The sequence below is a fragment of the Leiobunum rupestre genome, chromosome 9 (assembly GCF_980474605.1).
Source record: "Leiobunum rupestre chromosome 9, qqLeiRupe1.1.hap1, whole genome shotgun sequence".
Lineage (NCBI taxonomy): Eukaryota > Metazoa > Arthropoda > Arachnida > Opiliones > Sclerosomatidae > Leiobunum > Leiobunum rupestre.
The window spans coordinates 25,316,886-25,340,781 of record NC_143392.1 but is presented as its reverse complement, the minus strand read 5'-3'; the positions used below and the strand labels follow the sequence as shown (position 1 = coordinate 25,340,781).

At 37.9% G+C, this 23,896-nt stretch overlaps 1 protein-coding gene across 1 annotated transcript in view; it reads right to left on the bottom strand.

Annotated features, from left to right (window-relative positions):
• Ptx1 (pituitary homeobox homolog Ptx1) overlaps positions 1-22,448 on the bottom strand; it is a 35,638-nt gene extending 13,190 nt beyond the window's left edge. The window contains exons 1-2 of the mRNA XM_090159150.1: positions 21,509-22,448; positions 17,781-18,010 (exon numbers count right to left, since the gene is read on the bottom strand). Of these exons, the coding sequence (XP_090015276.1) occupies positions 17,781-18,010; positions 21,509-21,818 (540 nt within the window). The 5' untranslated portion in view covers positions 21,819-22,448. The remainder of the gene's footprint in view (positions 1-17,780; positions 18,011-21,508) is intronic.
• Positions 22,449-23,896: the final 1,448 nt, after the last annotated feature.

Sequence of the window (23,896 nt, the reverse complement as noted above, 5' to 3'; positions counted from 1 at the left end):
TTTTTTAAAAAGCTTCTTCTATAGACACTAGGCCAAAAAAAATTAAGGCAAATTATTATGTAATCAACGTATAATTGGTTAAAATTGCGCTGTTTCTTTGGTACTTCTTGGTTCTTATGTACAAGAAATGTCATATTATAATTTAAATATATAAAAAAATCGAAGTAGTTAAGATTTTCATAAGAAGAGATATTACACCATATATTACAAATCTTCATATTTCCACGGGAAATACCGGGTACGCCTGCTAGTATATATATATATAACTTCTTTCTCGATTAAATTTGGTATTAAACGCTCTCCAATCAATATATATAATTAAGGTTGTATAGAGAACTAATAATTTGCTGATTCTAAATAGATAAATTTAAACGTACATTTCGAGATGTTGCCACTGAATTTATATCAAATTTCTGGATATTCGTGCAATATTTTCCATTTTCTGGGAAGGTAATTCGAAGAGAGATTTATTTATTTATTTATTAATTTTTTAACATTGGGTAACTGGCGCTAGTTTCGAACTTATTTTACCATTTCTGCCACAACGTATATAAGTCGCTACATGTAGTCACGATATTCTGATGTAGAATGTACTGCCTTTAAAAGAATCATTTATTTTTACAACCTTTTCGAGTCATACGAGTGAAAACGAAACGCGGCCTATATAGATTTCTATATTCCAAAGATTATCGTCACCATAAAGATAAAAACATATGAAATAACGGTTTGTAAGAATAAAAATATCTCAATATCAGCCGGTAGAGGTCGCCGTGTCCGTTAAACATCACTATCGAAAGTCGAACGGGAGCTTATATAGGTTGGCTGGGGTAATATATATTTAGACCTATAAAGAAAACTGGGCTATTTAGTCCATTTTATTAGAGTCTGGCCAGCGGGTGGTCAGCGCGAAAAAGTCGCGGCGCCGATGGGGAGAGTTCATTATTCAGGCGAGAGGAAGGCGGCGCGGATGCGGGTGGTGTCAGTCGGCATCCCCGTCGCTCCCGCGCCTCCGAAGATGCCGATCTCGCCCGTCGCGCACCGCGTGGGGTTTTCACTGCGATACGAGCCATCTTCGTACCACGCGGAGAGGAACCGTACGTGAAGGGTATATATAAAAGTCAAAAAGGTTTTCCATGACCCGGACTACAATTTATCATACTTATTTACCAATCAAGTCGACACTATCCCGCCAGCGTAATATCAAAGCTAACACCACCGCGTTTCGGTCGTTCTTATAGTACGGGTAAGGCCTAAATGAAAACGTACCTTTAAAGGGCGTAGCGACGGTACAGTTTATACGTAAACGAACGAAGAACGAGCGAAAGATGATAAATGAGCGTGGGTGGTAGAATGTGACGCGTTATGCGAGGGACTATATTCGGCGGCGGAAGGCGACGCGACTCATCACGCGTTCCCCCGTCGACGCCGGATCAACTGTGGCGGGAGAGAACAATGATTTCCGCGGTTTCATTCTCCGGCGAATCGGACAAAATTAATCGGACTTCGATGGAGAATTGACCGGCCACCGACGAGCCAGTGGGGCTATGAAGGGTTTATCCAAGATTCACCAGGGATTTGTTGTATTCCAATACCATTCATCAATTTTTCCGTCTACAGTACGCGCTGCTTTTAACCCTTCTGCTACGATACACGACTAACAACTAGTCTACTAGTAGTCAGAAACCATTAATATTAAAAATAGAAGAGGTCAATTTTGAACTGGACAGATGTCCTGAGGACGAAAATTTTGACTTCAATTTATTTACTATGCCTATACCACTAAATCTTCTTTCAAACAGTACAATAATAATCAGCTAGGCTAATACCCAAGACACCAGCTTAGCCTACGTCATCAAGCGACTTTTAAAGCCATTAATTCAGGTGGCCGGGTTACAAGTCTTTCAAGCCACGCGAGCCAACAGCTCCCTACACTCACTATTAAGGTTAACCTCTACAAGTTTTTATGGAAGGGAAACCGAAGAGCCCTTAAACCAGTGGAAGATAACTTGCTAACTCAACGCGGAAGGAGTTGTTCCTAGTTTCCACGCAGTGCCACAAGCTGGGATCGAACCCGGCTCCTCTGGCTGCGAGGCAAAAGTGCTAACCACTCCGCCAACCCGCTCAATAAATGTACGAAATTAAAGAATTGAATTCGAAATTGTCGTCAATAAATTATAATTAATTAAACTTACGTTTTTTTTTCTTGCGTTTCAAAAGTTCACTTTGTCACACTTTAAAATGGATTTCGGTTAAATTAAACTTAAATTGTGTTTTTCTTTGTCTAATTTTATGCCGCTCTCTTCCCCCCCCCCCCCCCACACGCAAGCGCGAGAGTCACTGAATAAAATAGTCACGTGTTTTTGTTAATTTTATTTGTAAGACTAAATTTGAGAGAGCGCGCGTGCATTTTCTTTCTTTCAGGTGGCACGTGCGAAATTGAACGAGCCCTTCCATATTGAACTATTAAGCAGCACGTGCTTTAAAATATAACGCTCTTATGTCCTGGCTCTATGTATTACTACTTCTAGGCAAATCGCTGAACAGGTCTATTGCCTTAAATTTTATGAACGTGTATTCAAAATTGTCCATACTCTCTGATCTAAAAGATGCTATTTTATTGGAAGAACACATTTATTAGCATCTATATGATTTTTAAAAATACGTTACATTATTAATAATATGATTTATCAATTAGTTAATATGCTTAGGCCGTGTAATTTTCATTTTACATGTGATAAATTTCAAACCATTATCAGAAACGCATTATTGACCATTTTTGACTTTTTGAGTTTGAATGCTCCTTATATTAATTTTTGTGCGCTGATTCCAAATTTGAAGTCTTTTTTTTCTATTTGGTCTATTTTCCGGGATGTGAAAATGCAAAAACGCATTAAAATCGAAAAGTTTCGAAAATACTCCGCAGAAATGCATTATGTCGTTATGAACCAATAATTTCGTATAATTTCGTCTGCTCTAATTTCTTCAGCTGAATTCCCAGGGTAACAGTCACAATGGCCGTTACTCAGAATAATAATGCGTTTCTGTCAAGAGTTTTAGCCAAATATAAAAGTACAAAACGCATTATGTCAAATTATTCTGAGATGTATTTAATTTTGGCGATAGTCGTTGTCATATTTAGATTTTAGACTAAAAGAAACCCCAGATAACTACTTTTCAGTTACCTAAATACTGTAGCATTGTTATTTTTCATAAGAAATTACAAAGCAAAAGTCGATTTATCTCGAAATGCCATTTTTGGAGATAATGCGTTTCTGAAACGTAGGGCAGTATAGCCAAAGTCCTTTATCCAATAGGGACAATGGTCTACGAAGGTTTGAAAGGGCCTACGAAAGTTTATGAAAAAATTTAATTAAAAAAAATTCTTCTTAGTAATAGAACCTACAAATATCTACGGCACTGGGCATTCTAAACTTTGCTCCAAAATATCCTTCCTTATACTTCCGGCTTGAAACGCAAAATTTAAATTATAATTTATTTTATTTTAAAGGAAAAGTCCAGGTTCGGTAAAACTTGGGTCTATTTGAAAGATCATGTTTAAAAAAAACTCAAAAATTTCAGTCGTAAAATTGTATCTTTTTTAATGACGAGAAATTAATTTTTAAACGAGCGAAATTTACCGCCAAGCGATCTGCCATTTTTTGTTTCGGGGTGACGTTTTAGGACTTTAATCACGCGCTGTTCGCGCTATAACAGGCTTTAACATCGCTCTGTTCCCCGCGCGCGCTTGCTCCGCGTGCGGTCTGCGGAGGGAAGGCGAAAGAAAATGGCAGCTCGCTTGGCGGTAAATTTCGCTCGTTTAAAAATTAATTTCTCGTCATTAAAAAAGATACAATTTTACGACTGATATTTTTTAGTATATTTAAACATGATCTTTCAAATAGACCCAAGTTTTACCCAACCTGGACTTTTCCTTTAATTAAAAGTAATTAGAACCTATTTAGATAAAATTAATATCAATCGTTTATTGTAGCGTATTGAAAGGTGTCAAGGAAAACCATGTAACCGTAGCGTATTGAAATCGAACCCTGTATATCTGATAAATAAAAAATAACCGCAATAAAAAAGCGTCCAATATCCCTTCAGACTATATGATCATCCTGGTCTTTGTCGATGGCCAAGATCACGCAGGTTGACCCCTCCTCTATTTCCCCGCCTTTGATATACATTGATATTGCAGCTTATTATATAATATTCAGCTCGACTTTTAACACGATTTAGGGGCCCCGTCTCCTATCTCTCTCTCATTCTATAGCCATGTAATTCAACCCCCACTCGTATAATCAGAGGCCGGTGGTCGTGCGCGCTCCCTTTCATATTTTGTCACTTTGGCCACCGGCGAAGGCCGAATGGAGGCTGGCGCACGCGATCACCGCTTTTTTCCAACACTCGCGCCCGTAAAGACGTCTGCCCCTCACTCGTCGGCCGCTCGCCGGAGCAGATGCTTTCAGCGGGGGAGATGCGACGGATACGAGGAGAAAAAAAACAGCTTTCGACGGCGTACAAAACGAGACAAAAACCACTTTGTTTAATCGGCTAAACGACCCGAAATAATGCTAATTCTAAATGACAGGCCCACGTGCTTACGCGTTTACCTTCCAAACGATTTTAATGGATAAAATGGATTAGAATCATTGGAATTAAAATAGCCGGTGTTTATAAATCAAATAATCCTTCAATCACTCCAAGTAATCGCTGTAGAGACCTGTAGTTTTGATTACCTAACTGATTACTGATTTAAGTGAATTTGATGTTCTCTTGTTAACATTGAACTACGTCGAAAAGGTTGTTGTTCAATGTTATGTTTAGACCAACGGTGGTTCTCGTTTTCTCAAATTCAAATTCAAAAATGTTTTATTTTTAACCTAATGTACATATTTGGTTAGAGGGTCAAAACTATGGTTCCATAAGGAAAACGTCTCCAATATCGCCAATATCGCGGTCTGATATCTTCGGTTCATTTACTTCTGACGTAACAGAATCACAAATTACAATCCAAAATTATTTGATCCCACGCGACTTGTAATGAAATGCTGGATGCGTGTTTATTCCGGGTGGATGCGTATTTAAACATTGGATCAAATGAATTATTTGTTCGATTAAAATGTAATTTCCTCGTCCAATACGATTGGATGAAACGCAATACCCAAAAGCGAGTTTCCCGGAAGAAGTTTGAAAACTTGCGCGTAAATCCGGAAGCCGTCTACGAACAACAAAACCAAGTGCATTCTACGGAAAACCCAAATCCGTGAATAAATTTCGATTGAAACGGATATTCGGAAAAGCGAGTAAAAGTGTAGCGAAACTCTTTTTATCGAGAAGCCCGGTTTATCCGAATGGGTTTTCCGAGAGACGATATAGAGAGCGCACCCCTGGGCGCCCCTGGATGCCTCGTATACCTGACGAGAAAAATATTAACTTTTGATTGGAAGTGACGCGACTCCCGTGATAAATGTACGGCTCGTCTACGGGCGCCTCTCGCCTACTCCGCGGCGCCTCCAGTTATTACCTCCGCCTGATTACCGGCCTACCCGACGGGGGACGCTCTCTCGCCTTTTCATCGAGACCTATCGAGAGTCTACGGAGAAGTAGACCTAGCGGGGGCCACGCTCTGCGGGGAAGCCGACGCCGTTCCGTCATTTTTTTCTTCTATAGCGAATCGTGGAATAAAAGTGAAAAAACGGTGCGCCTATAGGTCCTGCGGGAGCGGTTTTTGGGGGCCGAAAAGTTTATATAAGTAAGAAAAACGGTTTTCTGTCGGGGTCGCTATTTACCCCCGCTTTCTTACGCGTTTATATATATGAAACCGGGGTCGGGGTTCGCCTGTTTGTATTTCCTTGGGGCATGTGCCCCACCTAGTGACATTTTTTTCTTCTTTTAGTATTTTCGCACGAAAAAACGTAACTTGATAGATTCCACTGCCTATATAGGAGTACCTTGAGTTTTAACTTTCTATCGAAGTAGCCCTTTCTGATTGAATAGAAGTTGGTGATCAATTTAAATGGTTATTTTACTCCAGGGGCATATTTCTGTGACATTTTATTTTATACCGTTATTACTTTTAAGAAATTTTAGTTTGAAAAATGGTTCTTGGCCGGATCCGGTGGTTCAATATTATAAGAATTTCATCTGGTAGCCTAAAATGCTCCAATGATGATATTTCCTTGAAAATTTGAGATCAATATCTGCCTACAAGTTGGTAACCATGGGGTGGCGGAGTGGTTAGCACTTTCGCCTCACAACAAGAGGAGCCGGGTTCGATCCCAACTTGAAAACTCGGAACAACTCCTTCCGCCTTATTATTATTAAAAACATTCTAGATATTCAATGAACTGTAAATTCTGATTATAACGGACCAAATTTCGTAATGACACTAGCGCCATCTCTAGATTATTTTCTGAATCACCATTTAGCCGACGACAGTTTCTAGAATCAAGATACTTTTGCTAATTAACAGTTCAGCAATCAACCTTCACACGCTTGTCGCCATGACATGGTGGGATAGGCCTATTAGAATGTATTTAGTCGTGCCACGGATCGATAATTATTAAATTTAATAGACTAAGTAGAAAATAAAATAAACATTTTCAACATATTTTTTATATTTTTGTATAGACGCTTTCAATTAGAAACAGGGCGATCTCTTTGTAAAGGTTCAAAATCATCCAAATAGCGATTTTAGAAAATATACCAAAAATCGTGTACGCTTCAAAAATCTCCCAATAGATGGGGTTTTAAACTATAATAAGGAGGCGGGGCATCAGAAATAAACTACGTCAAAGAATCACACTACATTAAAACAGGGCCAGGTATAGATTATCGGGCCAGTTATCCAGAACACGATATACAACCAGGTACAGATAAAAATATATGAAGTAATAAAATCATCACCTTTATCAAAGAAGGTACAAAAAACACATCTATTATATTACAGGTAGAGACTTCATTCCTAGATAAAGGGTACATAGATTGACGCCCAGGAACACGGCGCAGATAAAGGCAAAAAAACGCATAATTATAAAAATAGAATTTAAAAAAAATATGCGACACGTAGCCCCGACTAAACAAAAAAAAATGGTAGATAAAAAATTATAAGCTCAAAAAGTGAAGAGAAACCGAACATTGCCAAAAATGTCGGCTCGTTTGTAGATTGGTAGATAGCCAGGGGGGCCATTGGCGCGCAAAAAAAAACAAAGTCCTTCACAATGGCGGCAAAAAAACACGGTAGGCCTATTCGGTTGTTTAGTAAACATTAAATCCGATAAGTGAGAGAAAGTCTCGACCGATAGGGCGGTCTCCTTTTAAAAATATTTAAGTAGGCGAATGTCACGTTGAATCAAGGATGATATATCATATCAAAGGTCACCAGTAGAGGGCCTCAGTGGCGGTTGAAATTCCCCGTTTTCAAAAGAAGCGCGTTTTCGAGTGTTCGATATTACGTGTAGGAAATCAGCGCGACCGCCGAAAGATTAAAGGCCTAAATCTGTTCGATCGCGCGATTAATGTCGGCATGCAAAGGCTTAATACCTGAAGGCGTATCGACTGGCTGTGTACACTCTCCCAGAACTCAAGCTTAGGAACAAAAGGCTCGGGACCATGCCACGATTTCTGACAAATGGTAAAGACTAAATACACAAGAGTATAAATTCAGGGGCTTAAGCCTTTGTTGGCTTATAAAGTCTTAGCGATTGTTAGCTTAATGAATTGCCCGTGGTCCGAGACCAATGATTTTTCTTCGTCGCGTTTCTTATCGAAAAAGATTAGCTTTTAAACCTCGAACATAATCTGCCCGATGAAATTGAAATCTTACGTGATTTACCAGGATTTTTTTAAATAAGATTTAATTTCATTTATTTCTTAAAAAGCTTTCTTTTGATTTAGGAGTGTGAAAGGTGAATTATAAAACTGTAGTCATATTATTTTATAGTGAAGTGTTAAGCAGTACATAATTTTTCAACTGAAATATAAACCATGAATGTTATTTTTAAATTTTAATATAAAACTGCACGTGTATTATTTTTTAAGTGAAATGTTAAGCTGTACATTATTTTACAACTGTATTATATACCGTGTACGTTATTTTTTAAATGTAATGCAAAACTGCACATATATTATTTTTGAAGTGAAATGTTAAACGGCACACATTATTTTTGAATTGAAATGTTAAGCTATACATATTATTTTAGAACTGCAATATAAACCATGTATGTTATTTTTCAAATGTAATGTAAAACTGCACATATGTCACTTTGAACTGCAATATAAAACTACGATATAAAATTTAAGTATTCTTTTGAGCTGCAATATAAAACTAAATGTATTATTTTTCAACTGCAATATAAACTGAAAGTATTTATAAATTGAAATCATGTAATGTTGTGACTGAGATATAAAATTGAAACCATGTAATGTTGTGACTGAGATATAAAATTGAAACCATGTAATGTTGTGACTGAGATATAAAATTGAAACCATGTAATGTTGTGACTGAGATATAAAATTGAAACCATGTAATGTTGTGACTGAGATATAAAATTGAAACCATGTAATGTTGTGACTGAGATATAAAATTTAAACCATGTAATGTTGTGACTGAGATATAAAGTTTAAACCATGTAATGTTGTGACTGAGATATAAAATTGAAACCATGTAATGTTGTGACTGCGGTATAAAATTTCATATATGGTATTTTCAACTACGATATAAAACCGAGGGGCAGTTCACTCCCATGATTAAATCTGCGCTCTTGGCCGATTAAATCCGATTAAATCATGATTAAAATGATTAAATGGATTAAATCGCGATTAAATCAGGATTAAATCACGATTAAATCTAGATTGTGATTATGTTGATTAAATCACGATTAAATCTAGATTGTGATTATGTTGATTAAATCACGATTAAATCTAGATTGTGATTATGTTGATTAAATCGCGATTAATACGATTAAATCGCGATTAAGCCGATTAAATCACGATTAAGCCGATTAAATCGCGATTAAGCCGATTAAATCGCGATTAAGCCGATTAAATCGCGATTAAGCCGATTAAATCTCGATTAAGCTGATTAAATTAAGTTTTGAGAATAAAAGTACTCGGAAAAATTAATATCATTTCTTATAAAAAAAATCATAGTTTCGTCTAAAATAAAATATAGTTTATTCGACGGGCTGATCACTCCGCGTAATCGGTGTACAGAGCCGTACCTTTGACTGTACTAATGGGACTACGCGTAATCTTTGAAGTCCCTGCCTTTGGCAGTGCTAATCTAAGCGTAGTCCGGTGTACAGACTTTCTAAGAGTGGTTAGCCCCTCGAGTTTATTACATTTCTACTTTACGTGCCCCTCTGAGTTTTAGACGGCTCGGTTTTAGAACTTTACGTTCGATCGCTCGCGTCAACGGAATGATCAGTTAGAAAATTCCAGAAAAAAAGTGGCATTCCGATTTTAAACCTTGAGGAGCTTAGTTCGGCATCCATCGATACATTATTATATTGTTTGGGTAAGTTTATATAATCCTAGTCGATAATTCAAAATAACGGTCAAAAATGCCGCCGATCAGTTTTGTAAAATATTTTCGGCGGCGTAATCGTCGGCCATTTTCGGTATGGAGATACAGGCCGGAAGGCAGGCAAGGCTGCCAGATTTCGATAATTAAATGATTGAAAAGATTAGATCATGATTAAGTCTATTAAATCGTGATTAAAAAGATTAGATAATGATTAAGTCTATTAAATCGTGATTAAAATGATTAGATCATAATTTGGTTGATTAAATCATGATTAAAAAGATTAGATCATGATTTGGTTGATTAAATCGTCATTAAGCCGATTAAATCATGACTAAGCCGATTAAATCGTCATTAAGCCGATTAAATCATGACTAAGCCGATTAAATCATGACTAAGCCGATTAGGTCATGATTAAGCCGATTAAATCTGGATTAAATCACGATTAAAAAGTTTAATCAGGATTAAGCCGATTAAATCTGGATTAAATCATGATTAAAAAGTTTAATCATGATTAAATCGGATTAAAAATTTAATCGTGATTAAGTCGATTTAATACATTTAATCGGATTTAATCCGATTAAATCTGCGCTCCAAAAAGGAGTGAACTGCCCCTCGTATAAAACTGAAGTATTATTTTTCAACTTCAATATAAAACTGCAAATATATTATTTTTCAACTGAAATATAAAACTGCAAACATTATTTTACACCTGAAATTTAAAATCATGTATGTTAATTTTAAATTGAGATATAAAACTGAACGCATTTTATTTTTCAACTGATATATAAAATTGCACGTATGTCATTTTAAACAGATATAAAATAGAACCCATATAATGTTGCGACTGCGATATAAAACTGCACTTATGTGATTGTCAACGTATGTAATTTTTATATTGTGATGTAAAATTGCAAATACGATATAAAACTGTCCACATGACATTTCAACTACGATATAAAACTGTACACATGGTACTTCAACTACGATATAAAACTGTACACATGATATTTCAACTACGATATAAAACTGTCCATACACGATATTTCAAATTCAACATAAAACTACACTCCTATGATGTTTCAATTGCAATATAAAACTGCTGTTTCGTCAAAATAACAAGGCAAAGCATTCTTAAAATTGTGATTAAAACCTTTCTAACGTGTACTAAACCAAAAACTTGGTAATTAGTAATCAGGAAATAACTTCGGTAATTAACTCAATTCGTGATGTACTGGGCCTCATTAACCATCTCGGAATAAATAAATTATTACAAGACGAATACAATCGGGGTATAGCATTCAGCCAATTAGTTGAAAATATGCCGCTAACATTTTAATCAGTACTATAGGAGCTTTATCAGTTACAAGTATTTCCAGTAATAAAATGCCATAAAAAGGAGCAAAATAATACATGTACCACTCTTGCAGATGCCCGAACCGAAGTTGTCAAGCACTCGTAGCAATCTGCACTAGTTCTCATGGGTCGACCCAACGCTTACCTAGCGTCGCGGGCTAACCCAACAAGCGAGTACTGTTTACGAACGAAATTGCGCGGGCACATGACCAGCTAAGTCGGGAGCGTGGGTACTCGATGTGAAGAACTTGGGGTAGCTATTAGCTATTCAGCTACTGTTGATATTAAAGGGTCGAAAACATAATGGCAGTAATGGGGGGAAGGTGACCCAATCTCCCCCCTCTTAATGGAGGTTCATAAATTATATATTCAGGGCGGTAAATCATGCTCCAATTAATTTGGGACATCCGGTGTTTCAGACCTCGTTGACAGATCCCCTTTAGTTAAACAATGAATCTTGTCATCCACCATTGCTGAATGAAGCTAGTTGTGTTTATGGCAATAGTAAAGGGTATTTATGTTTAACCATTAACTGGGAAGGGGAGTAGGGGACCCTAAGTACTTTGACATTCATTTAGTACTGATCTCTAGTTGCAAACACGCGATGCAGATAATATAGAAAATGTCTTTTTTAGGAGGATTTTTGACTGTCGTTTGCGGTCATGAATATAACTTTACGAAGATTGCATTGTCAATGAATTATACTGATATTTTTTTTTAATACTAGGTGGCGTTCTATGTCGAGGCGTGGTCATTAACTGTAAATCCGGGATTATAAAGAGTTACTTACTTCCGGCTATTTAAAATTCAATGTTTGGTAAAATTAGAATTGAAAGTGTCTCTTTTTTTAAGGTAAAAAGGAGTATCAAATTCGATATCTATGGTCTATCAATGAATGTAATATTGCTACCACCAGGTTTAACAGAAGCTAGGGATGATTGGCTTAAAAATTAGTTGTTGCTTGTGTTAACAAGGCGATTTTTCGATTAGTTCCCATACTCCCTTTTGGGACCCGTATTTACTAATGTTAGCAAAATATGGTGGCTCAAAATTTACATTTCTACGGAGCGTAGAAATGTAAATTTTCTGTAGAATTTAAGAAATTTAATATTTCACCCTCAAAGGCTAAAAATATGGACCCACTTGCTAGATTTTTGGGATACATTGTGAAATATAACCATAGAAAACAATTGTGCAATGAAAAGTATTATATATAAGTAAAACTTTGGGGGACAAAGTATACCTCAAAATTAAATTGGAATAATTTCGTTGACAGTGAAAAATATTTTATTTCAATATTACTTTGCTTTTAAATAATTCTAGGATTTTCTACCAACGTTAATCATTTAAATTACTACGCGTTGAAATTTGATCAAGTGAATGTTCAATCGCGTTATCTGAGTCCGGTGAAGACCCGTACCTTGAGCAAACATTCTCCACCCACGGTGGGGAGTCGAACAGGAAATTGAAAGTCGCTATTTATGTCAGAATGCGTATCTACACGTTGTAAATTTGTCAATCGAAGCTTACTAAGGTAACGCGGTACCCAGAAGTAGGCGACGACAAAATTATACAACACCAGCGGCTAGCCTGTCACTTTGATAAGTCTATCTATCAAGATAATAATGACATTAACTCACTGGGAAAAACCAAATAAATTAAGGAACTCAAAACCCGCCAGTTACAATTGTGACAAAGCACTGTTACAATAAAGAGAATTTCCTACAAGCTGATGAAATTATATTGTTCGTTCTCTAGGGGCGAGAAGTGTTTTGCTGATTGGCTGTATAAATTAAATTTATTTTCTAACAGATTTTGCATTTTTTAAATTACATCTATATTTTATTTTTAATTAGGTTTATCTTTTTGAATTTATAGATTTTTATGTAAATAATATTTTTGTCTTGTAGCATTGATTGATTAGATTTGGAATAATTAATATAAATTAAAATTTGCACTAAGCAATTGAACTTTATCTACAGTTTTATTGTTTTAATATAAAAAATTATTAAATTTTAAAATAAATGCGTTTTTCCTGTATAATTGATAGATTGATTTGGGTACATTTTTGCGAATTTCATTCGTCCGAACGGTGGTACAAATGTCCGAATGATCATTTGTCCGAATTCCGGAAAATGGGATCGTATGTCCGAAAACGTATTTCATTTGCCCGAAAAATTTATCACAACTTTGTTGGTGATTTAGTCGTTCAATTTATGTTAACTTTACTGGCGAATTTCATTTGTTCGAATAATCGTTTGTCCGTTTTTTCGAACATTAGGAATTGGTTGTTTTTTTAAATATTGTTAATATAAGATAATAATATCATTAACGTGATCCTAACCTAACATAACCTAAAATATTCAGAACATTCAACGCAATTCTCACTTACTATATCGGCCAAAGGAAAAAAATTTAATTCTTGCACTAAAAAAAATCCGGACAAAAAAACAGCAATCAAAAATACTAATTTAGCGACAGAATTCGGACAAGTGATGCTACCGATTCGGACAAGTGATGCTACCGATTCGGACGAATGAAACAAACAAGTTGTCCAATTCGAACAATTGAAACATTTGTAATTTCGGCGGTTCGGACGAATGAAATTCTAACATTTGTTCCACCGTTCGACCGATTGAAATTCGAACAAATGTACCTACCCCGATAGATTATATTGTAATACGTAATTTTAAATAATATTTAATATAACCCAAAAAATTAAATTAGTATTAAATTAGGTATTTTAAATAATATTTAATATAACCCACAAATTAAATTAGTATTAAATTAGGTAATTTTAAATAATATTTCATATAATCCAAAAATTAGCTTTGACTTTAAATATCCTTAAAATTTTTATTTATTCCTTATAAGAAACCCCAAAACATAAATCAAAGCAATATTGTATTTCACTTCAATTATTAGTTGTTATTTGAATTATTTTTTATTAATTCATGTTGTTAAACAGTTTCTACGACAACCACGCCGAATGACGCAACAATTGCGAAATACGCTAGCTAAAAGATAGAGCTTAATTACGCGTATAATTCAACGAATGTCAAAAAGATAATATTTCGTGAAATAATAGCAAACCAAGAGACGATGCCCCAATGGTTCCCAAAACTACCGCTGGGAGGCGTTAAAAGGTCATTTCCGGTAATAGTGAGTGAGATAGAGAGATGGCGAATATGATGAACATTTAACAGCATCGATGGACATCGAATCGTTCTAGACGGGTGAACCCCGCGGAACACTTCACCCAATCACTCCGCATTTTACAAACGAGCCTTCGTACCTTTAAACAGGCGTATATTACTCCGCTTAAAAAATGAGTCCCCACAGAAGGAGACGACACGTCATTTGCGGCTCGCGACTAAAATCGAAGCTCTACTTTTCGCCCCCCAACTAACCCCCATAGTCTGCTATTTCTCGCATTTTGTCACAGGCAAATTCCTTCCCCCTTTCGTTTCCCACCTCGCTCATTTGAGGCGGCGGGGAGGGCCCCAGGGGCATTCGCCCCCTCACCGTATAAATGTGTCAAAATGGCAAACGAGGCTTCGCGTAATAACACAGTTCGGTCGTAGGTATACCGCTTTACCGCCGCCTTTTTTGAATAAAAAACGTTGTAGGAAATAAAAGACCCTTTACGAGTGAGGATATGGAGCGTGGAACCCCCGTCCCCATCTTGTCATCATTCATAACTGAAACGTCATCAACTCTGCTTTGAATATTCGCCCTCTCCCTAGCAGCGCTTCCAATTCTCAGAGGGGATTTCTCCCCGCGCGGTATCATCAGCCGACAAATATTGGTTTTAATCAAAGAATTTATTAACCTCATAACAGTTACGTGAGACTGGAGTTATCACGTCAAATGGAAATTATTTTAAGGAGGCCACCAGGGAGGCGCGCATGCAGGTGACGTGGTTGATGGGCATGGAGAAATTTGTTCGTACGTCACTTTGTAACAACAAACATATGTCGAATATTTTTTGTTGAAATTTTTATGTTAAAAAACCGCAATAAGAAATATATATATATATATATCTATATATATATATATATATATATATATATATATATATATATATATATATATCTATATATATATATATATATATATCTATATATATATATATATATATATATATATATATATGGTGGACACGGAGAAATTTGCTCGTATACCAACAAACATTTGTTGCATCGAAATCGTATATTATTTGTTGAAATTTGTTAAAAACCCGAAATAAGAAAAATTACCAAGGCTTAATTACTTCATATATATTTATTGTGAACTCGGAGAAATTTGTTCGTAACAACAAACATTTGTTGCATCGAAATCGAATATTTTTGTTGATAAAATCAGCAGTTTATCCAGTTAAGACGTAAAAATGTAATGCAGTGGCGTAGCCAGGATTTTATTTCGGGGGGCACGCCATTGAAAAAAAGTAAAAAAATAAAAATATTTGTACGTACGACCATACGTTTCGGGGGGGGGGGGGGCACAGGGGGCACTTGCTCGATGTGATATTCAAGGCTTGGGAATTTCAAGCCCAAAACAGCGGAAGCATTCACCGCATTACGGCTCAAAAATCTATCACTTGTATAATTTGTATTACTCCGCTTGATGATGTAAGCCCCACGGGTTTATAAATCATATTAGTTTTAGAAAATATCAACGTGAGCTTGCGAAGATACATGTTTCAAGCGAACAGCATTAGTAGTATAGGAAGATGGATATTTTTTCAACGAAACATATTATATACTTTTGATAACATTTAAAATGAAATTATATAATCTGTTTCCTCGAAATTGTTCCTTGTAACACCCCTAAAAAGCCATCTTTTTTACAGAGTGAAAATTTGCAATGCAGTTAGTAAATAATTATTTCAATATTCTATTTCTTTTCGTTTCTATAGTTTAAAAATACAAATCCCTTCCTTATAAAATAATAATTTGTCCGAAGGTCAGCTCCCTACACTTACTATTACCGTTAACCTCAAAACGTTTTTATGGAAAGGAGAAACCGAAGTATTCGGAAAAACACCTTTATCCAGTCGGGAGAGAACTTGCAAACTCAACGAGAGAGGAATGTTTCACAGTTTTCACCCAATGCCATACACGGTTCTTCTAATTATTTTATATTTAAATTATATTCTTTTAATTATTTTATAATTAAATTATATTCTTTTAATTATTTTACAATTAAATTATATTCTTTTAATTATTTTATAATTAAACTATATTCTTTTAATTATTTTATAATTAAATTATATTCTTTTTATCATTTTATAATTAAATTATATTCTTTTAATTATTTTATAATTAAATTATGTTCTTCTAACTATTTTATAATTAAATTATGTTCTTCTAACTATTTTATAATTAAATTATGTTTTTCTAACTATTTTATAATTAAATTATATTCTTCTAATAATTTCATAATTAATTTATATTCTTCTATTTATTTTATAATTCAATTATATTCTTCTATTTATTTTAAAATTAAATTATATTCTTCTATTTATTTTATAATTAAAGTAAATTCTTCTATTGATTTTATAATTCAATTATATTCTTCTATTTATTTTACAATTTTATTAAATTCTTCTAATATTTATAAATTCTAGCCTCTCCCTCTCCCAGTGTTGATGTCAAAATATTGCGCTCCATTTTGTGAACTAGTTAACGAAGCCCGACCCCGAAATAGCTTTGACATAAAGGTCTTTAAATCAAGTGCCTCTCCTCATCAAAAAAAAACATAAGTACAAGTCGGGGATATTAGAAGAGAGTTAATTTACAGAATCTCGCAGTCAATGGAAAAGTGGACGAGTAACGTCCCCCAAGGGTTATGCGCGTCAAAATTGTCCCAGCAGAACGCGGGATAAATTTACGAGTGCCGTCTGTGTCACGAGAGAAGGACTTGGTAGTCACGCTGTATATAGTCAATGAGACAGATTTATCGTCTCCTCAGCAACGAAAATCCCCCAACTTTTTGATACTCTTCCGGTGTCTGTCGTAAATCTTAAGACGAGGACGTCTTCGTTCAGACGCCGTAGCGGACGACATTTGGTCCTCCGATGGTCAAACCAGCCCGCTACGAAGTCTAATACGCTGACCGTGGTCCCAAACGGGACGGGACGTGAGTTAGTTACGGGATCTCGGGTTGAAATTTACGAGAACACGGGTGACAAGATCAAGACACTACGCTTGTGGCGTTGAGTGAGAGAGTCTTCTTTTAAGACCATCCTCATCTGTATGTAATACAAACGACCAAGAGGTTCCCGTATCAGCCTCCGCTCGGACACGGATCTCGAGTACTCTCCAAGAGCAAATAAAAAACATATTAGGAGCCGAATGTTTATTTTCAAAAATGCTTTACGACATTTTGATCGTGCTCTTATTTTGGATAAACATGCCAATCTACCGCGGGAAACTTCGCGGGTGTCGTTTTAATTCTTAATTGGACGAGACAGTGATGCTAACTTATGGCCGCGCTTAGTTAGGAGTCCCCTGTGATTCCCGCTGTAGGTCTGAACAACGTTAATTAGTGAAACGGTGCTGCGCTAATAGACGCTACCGATCACTGGACAAAATATTTTCATTTGGTAGGTTACCACTAAGCCTGGTTAGCCAAAGAGGCCAACAACAACCAATACTCGAGTCAACTAAGTTCAAAATTCACGTTCCAAACGTAATTCATTTCCTTAAGTCTGGTTTTCAATTTTTAAATGGGCAAAAACGGCTTGACGCAAAAAATATCCGTTAGGCCTAACACAATGTTTTTTCGTCGCACCGTTTTTCCTATAGTTAACCCCGGTCCTTATTTCCGGCACCGTTTTAAGTTGGAGTGGCAATAAATATAGTATCTTCCTATCGAACAAAGTGGATGAACTCACCCTAACTCTGGCCTCGGTGAGGTTCGTCCACATGGCGATCTCTTCGCGGGTGGACATGTCCGGGTAGCGGTTCCGAGAGAAGGTGGCCTCCAGTTCTTGTAGTTGCTGGCTGGTGAAGTGTGTCCGCTGCCGCCTTTGTCGTTTCTTCTTCTTGGGGTCGTCGTCGTTCTCCTGGCCATCGTTGGCACCACCTCCGTTGCCGCCATTTTTGTCACCCGAAGACGTAGAATCTACCAAAAAGAAAAATGGACGCTTTAGAAATACAACTCAATCATTGAAAACAAAGATTTGCAAACGTATATCTACTTTATTTGTACCAGAAGTTTATTATATATATTTAACGAGAAAGGTGTTAAAATAGCGGATGTGGCTCAAAATTTACCAAGTGTATTACGTACTCCGCTTGACCATGTAATTGGTTAAAATTTCACTGCGTAGGGATATTTATTGATTTATAAATAATATCAATAATAAATGATCACGAATTAATAACGGTTATTCGATAACAATTTATGAAAGTTTTTTTTATAAAAAGCTAAATTTCCAACTAATTTGCGACAAGAAAATTTATAAGGGCCCCTAAAAGTTGACTTTAAATAAAGAAACGGCTATTATTTACTATAAAAAATTCTATAAACATTACCACGTGGTTTATGTTGAAAAAAGAACTTTTCTCTTATAAATTTTATTATTGTGATTTATCTAATATACAACTGAGTTAATATATATGTGATCTGTGCAACGCAATTTATAGTGATATTCTTCAGAACAATTGGAAGACGGTTCTATAGTCATCAAACCATGTTTATGTGAGAGCGTTCGTTAAATTTTGTTATACTGTATAGTAATTGCTAGCTATAATTTTGACTTTTGGATTATTTTTATGTTTAAAACTAAGGTTATTTAAAAATAAATGTAAGAAATGTTTCATAGACTTACAACTATCATTTTAACAGCTTATGTTATTATCGTATGTTAAATTACAATAGTAGAAAATGATTAAATCAGAGGTAACAGCAGCTGCTATAGAAGCCAATTTCAATTATAATTTGTACAATCGACCCTTGCAGAGAATTGTCCTCAACTATATCATCTTAGCACCTTTGGTTAAAGGGAATATAACCTGCAAGGCAATCTTTATGGAAGACCCCTTCAATTTTTCAAGTTTCCCTCTACAGTGGCGCCAAAATTTTTTAAAGCCAAAGGCAAGAGCGGCCAGAGCTGCAAACGTTGGTGTTCCACACCAAATACCTGAGGTTATATTCCCTTTAACATCATTTTTTAAATTACAATAACTATTGTAGAAGAATATGATTAAAGCAGATGTGACATGCATGGGGAAAAAGGAATCTAAGTGATAACTTGGCTATCCGTAATTCCGTATAACCGCGGCCAAAGAATTACCCTGGAGCATTTCTTGGAGATAGCATCACCGTAAGAATGAGAGTCCACCCCAGGGGCATTTTCCCGCGGACATTATTCCCTTAGCACCTAGAAATAGCACCTTAACGAGAAAGGAGCTGATTACGTCAGGAAGGTGAAGAATCCCCGACGTAACACGAGTATACGATGCTAAATGGTCCAATCTGCAGTTGCTATCCCCAGATGCTTAGCAGTCAACATTCACATTTAGTGTCACGGCCTCGGAACGGGAATTGACCCAGCGCGATGGGAAGGTTTGGCGCTCCCCCTGAAGGCAATTTAGGGAATCAAACGCCTTATAAATCATACGGAGAGTAGGCTCCTGAATTATATAATTTACTGGGTAAATATAAAACCGCCAGTAATCGTATATCCAGTTACTTACAGCGGATAATTTACGACCCAAAAACGTGTTTTTTAGCAGCTACCCAAAATAGCGATTTATATAAATATCGATAATTTCAACGCAACCTGAAACAACAAGAGAAACCATTTTTTATATTCTTCGGAATATAGTTTAGTCCCGACTCGGATGGTTGTATAGTAGAACGCGGAATATGGGTAAAGTTTGAACCGCTTATAAATATAGCACCCTAAACAGCCCCGTTACGTAGCGTCCTTATATCAGCAAAATTGCTCTAGGTTTTTTTACGTTAAACGTTTGACAGAAATTAAACGATGAGACAACTGCGGAATCGTTTAGGAGTGTCGGGCCCCCGGCCGAAGAGCGCATCCCGGCCAAAGAGCGATGGATAGTCGGGCAGCCATCCTCTGAAGTCACCGGCTCGTCTTCGGGAGAAGATGGATGCGGAAGAGGAGAGCGGGTCGGATCCGCGGAGCCGGCCCTTCGACGCGGGGTCAGCCGGGCCGGACGAAAAAATTTCGTCACTTCGTTAAACACGGACTCAGAGACACCCATTCATTTTAAGGGTGCCTTTTCGACCTGTCGACGCCGTCGCTGGCTCCCAGCGGGGCCGCGATGTCCCCTTCGTAGCGGGGACCCTCGCACGCTCTGTCTTTTCAATAGGGGCAACGCGAACCCCGACCCGCGCCCGCCAAACACTACCCCTATTTTGTTCCCGACTTTGGAGGTCACCAGTCAACGCTTTTCTATTATTATTAAGGAGACTGACAGTCGCTTTTTTAATAACACAGACGCGTCACGTTCAATATTGGAGAGTTTATATTATATTAAGGATAAGAATGCAAAATACGGTTGTGCAAAAAAGGCGGGTCTCTTCCGCACGTGTAAATGCGGAAGTTGGCCATAAAAACCTTTTAATTCATTTACGTCACTTCTCTTATAACCTACATACTTTTGCTTTTACGATATTTGAAATAATGTTTAAAATGTTTAACGCATTTGAGTATTAACACAATAATAAAATTAAACGTGTTTTAAGGGTAATTAACACATTCCTATTGTTAATTTGTTATGGGATTAAAATTAAAGATATGCGGAAAAAAGGTATTGGAAATTAAGGGTAATATCAAAACGACAGCGTATAACGTGTACTTATCAAAATTGCTAATGAAATCAATTTGGGATACAGCCCATGTTTTGAAGTGGATAATATTACTACATTTAAGGGATACTGCAGTTTTCGATATTTGACAAAGAACGATTAGAGACAGTTTAGTTGAAAATAAAATATATTTATGCTATGGCTATACTTCTATTTTCGATATTTGATAGACAAAAATTAAATACAGATTACTGAGATTAGTTGAAATTAACTTATATTTATGCTTGGGTGATATTTCGGTTTTCAATATTTGACAGAGAACAATTAGAGACAGATTAGTACGTTGAAATGAACTTATATTTACGCTATATATGGTGATATTTCTGTTTTGGATATTTTACAGAACAATTAAAGACAGTTTAATTGAAAAGACGCCTTATTTATGTTAAGAGTGGTATACTAATTCTGTTTTGGATACTTGACAGACAACAATTAGAGACAGTTTAGTTGAAAATAATTTATATTTATGCTATGACGATATTTCTGTTTTGGATATTTGACAGACAACAATTAGGGACAGTTTAGTTGAAAGATATTAATTACATTAGCTGATTTAAGATTAGAGACCGTTTAGTTTTTAGACCTTATATTCATTTATTTAGACGATACTACTGTTTTGGATATTTGACCGAGAACAATTAAAGACAGTTTAGTTGAAAATACCTCATATTTATATTAGATGATACTACCGTTCTTGATATTGACCAAGAACAGTGAGAAACAGTTTGGTGATAAAATGATACTCTGAATGGGGATCTATAAGCATCGATGGTGACGTACCTCTTTTCTTGGAGTCGTGGTGGTGGTGTCCGTCGTGTAAGGTGGTGACCGAGACGCAGGCCGTCTCGACCACGCTCCTGGACAGGGTGACGGCGTGAGTGCCGGACAGGGGGTTCATGCCGGAATGGGGCGGCGGAGGCGGCGGGGGCGGGTGCGCCAGGGTGACGGGCCCGTGCAAAGGTCCCAAGTGTCCCAGAGGCCCGTGATGGCCCATGCCGCTGTCGTGGTGGTGATGGTGGTGATGGTGCGTCGGGGATCCCACGCCGACAACCAAGTCTTGCAAACACAGCGGATCCGTTAATGAGTCCATTGATCAATTACTCGAAGCGGGATTAGCCGACGGAGGCAATCCCTGCCCGAAACGAAAACGAAACCCTCCGAAGCCCCGGATTTGAGAGGGGATAAAGGAGGTTTAAGCGGGGGTGCGACGAGCCCGGATATAGAGGTGGCTCCTCCGTCGAAGAAAAGGGGTTTAAGCTCTCGAAGCAATAACGGCTTAACGGGAACGGGCCTGTTGGAGGACTCGGACGAAAATGATCCGGACGACTTAGGACTTAAATCCCCGACAGATTTTCTTCGGATATAAGAGAGAGAGAGCGTTCTTCGACTAGTAGTCACTCCAGCGCCGAACAGGGGGGCCAAACGGAGAGAGAAACAAACGGATGGATAAAAAAGAGAGCCAGTTCTCGTCCAAAAAGGGGCTAGAATGCGCCGACGACGCGCCGACTTGGAAACGCGTCGCGATCGTTCGACGGAGCCGAGTGTAACCGCGTCATAACGCGAGCGATCAGTGACGACGTTGATTCCCCCACACCGTTGATTAAAGTTCTTCCCAAAAGGAGACTAAATCGAGCCCGGCGTCTCGCTAACTTCTCGTTCTCAAAATACTGACTATGGCGTCGCTACAAAAAATATACAATATCTGGCCGTATAATCGAGACCGGGGATGCACGCGAAAAAAACCAAATATATCGGCAGAGGCAAAAAGTGATTGTCTTCCGCTTCCCCTCCCTCCGCGACCCCCTTTTTGGCGATCGGATCGCCCCCTATATTTTATACGCCCGATATACGCTTTATTTCTTAGCTCCCTCTATGATTAACCGGACGAATCGGAATTTTCGAAATCTATACGCGACGGGCTGGTGAACGAACACCGACTTATATCGTTTATTTTTTGTTATTTTTTTTAGACGCGAAAAATGGCGTTGTCGGTGACTGGGCGCGTGCCTAGAGCTGCGGACGCGGAGAGTGGACTTTTAGCGTGTCCTATTGCTCGGAAGAGTCGGAACGGAGCTAACTTTAGCCTCGGATCCGCCAGCAACGTGAGACGCTAGTATACTACTAGTGACTTGGAAATTTTTCGGAGCCGAACGCGGCGGCCATGCTTGTCTATAAACTATAGCGGTTGCCTAACACGCTGATTTCCCCGCCTTCCCTCCCCTCTCCCTTATCCTCGGGCTTCTCTATCTACGTTATTTATTCCGACCCCCGATGCCTACCCCTCCAACCTAGCAACCCCGCCACTATCTCTATATAAGATAGCGACGCGTTTGCCGGACTACGCCCACTCCGATGACGTCACGACTGGAAGGCAGGCTCGCCGGGACGTGTCCGACTTATCAGGGAAGGCGAACGAGGAAGCGGGGAGGCGGCTTCGTCGACGGAAGAGCGTGCATTGGGAGAACCGCGGGGGAGGATTGGAAGCGGCGGCGGCCCCCCTTCCGGGTGAGTCCCCCTGATTACACGCTACACTAGAGCGCGCGCCCTAGACGCCCCCCTCTCCCTCTCGCCCCCGCCCTTACACTGATTTCTTCTTCGGGGTTTGACTGCAACCACCCCCGCGCGCCGGCGACCCTCCCCGTTCGGGTTTCAGCCTGATGAATTGCATTTTCTACACACGATAGGTCGAGACGTATCTTTCTCTCTGCCGTTCCGCGCTGTGCCCTTTCTGTCCGTTCGTCTTTCTAAATATATTAAGACATTATGACCGGGTTATATTCGACCCCACCGCCGCGTGGAGGGATAAATATTATATAGGCCAAATTTCGCGTCTTCAGATCCTATTCGTATACCGAAGAATTTCACTACTAACGAAAAACGCTCTTAAAAATTGAAGTTTCGAAAAATTACAATTTTACCGGTTAACTTTCCATCTTGGCTAAGACACTATAGAGTAATTTCACCTCGTAGTTTTGGCTATGGCCGCCATTTTGTGCGCGTTTTTTTATACGAAAAAGCATGGATGACGTCGCATCACTTGAGACTGAAATCACCGTCTACCCTAGATTCGAACTCAGAGAGCTTTCCGATTGACGGTTTTGTAACGAAGCGATTACCCACTTCCAGCGCGTGACCTCCGAAAACTCGGCCGCCATCGGTTGCTGTAAT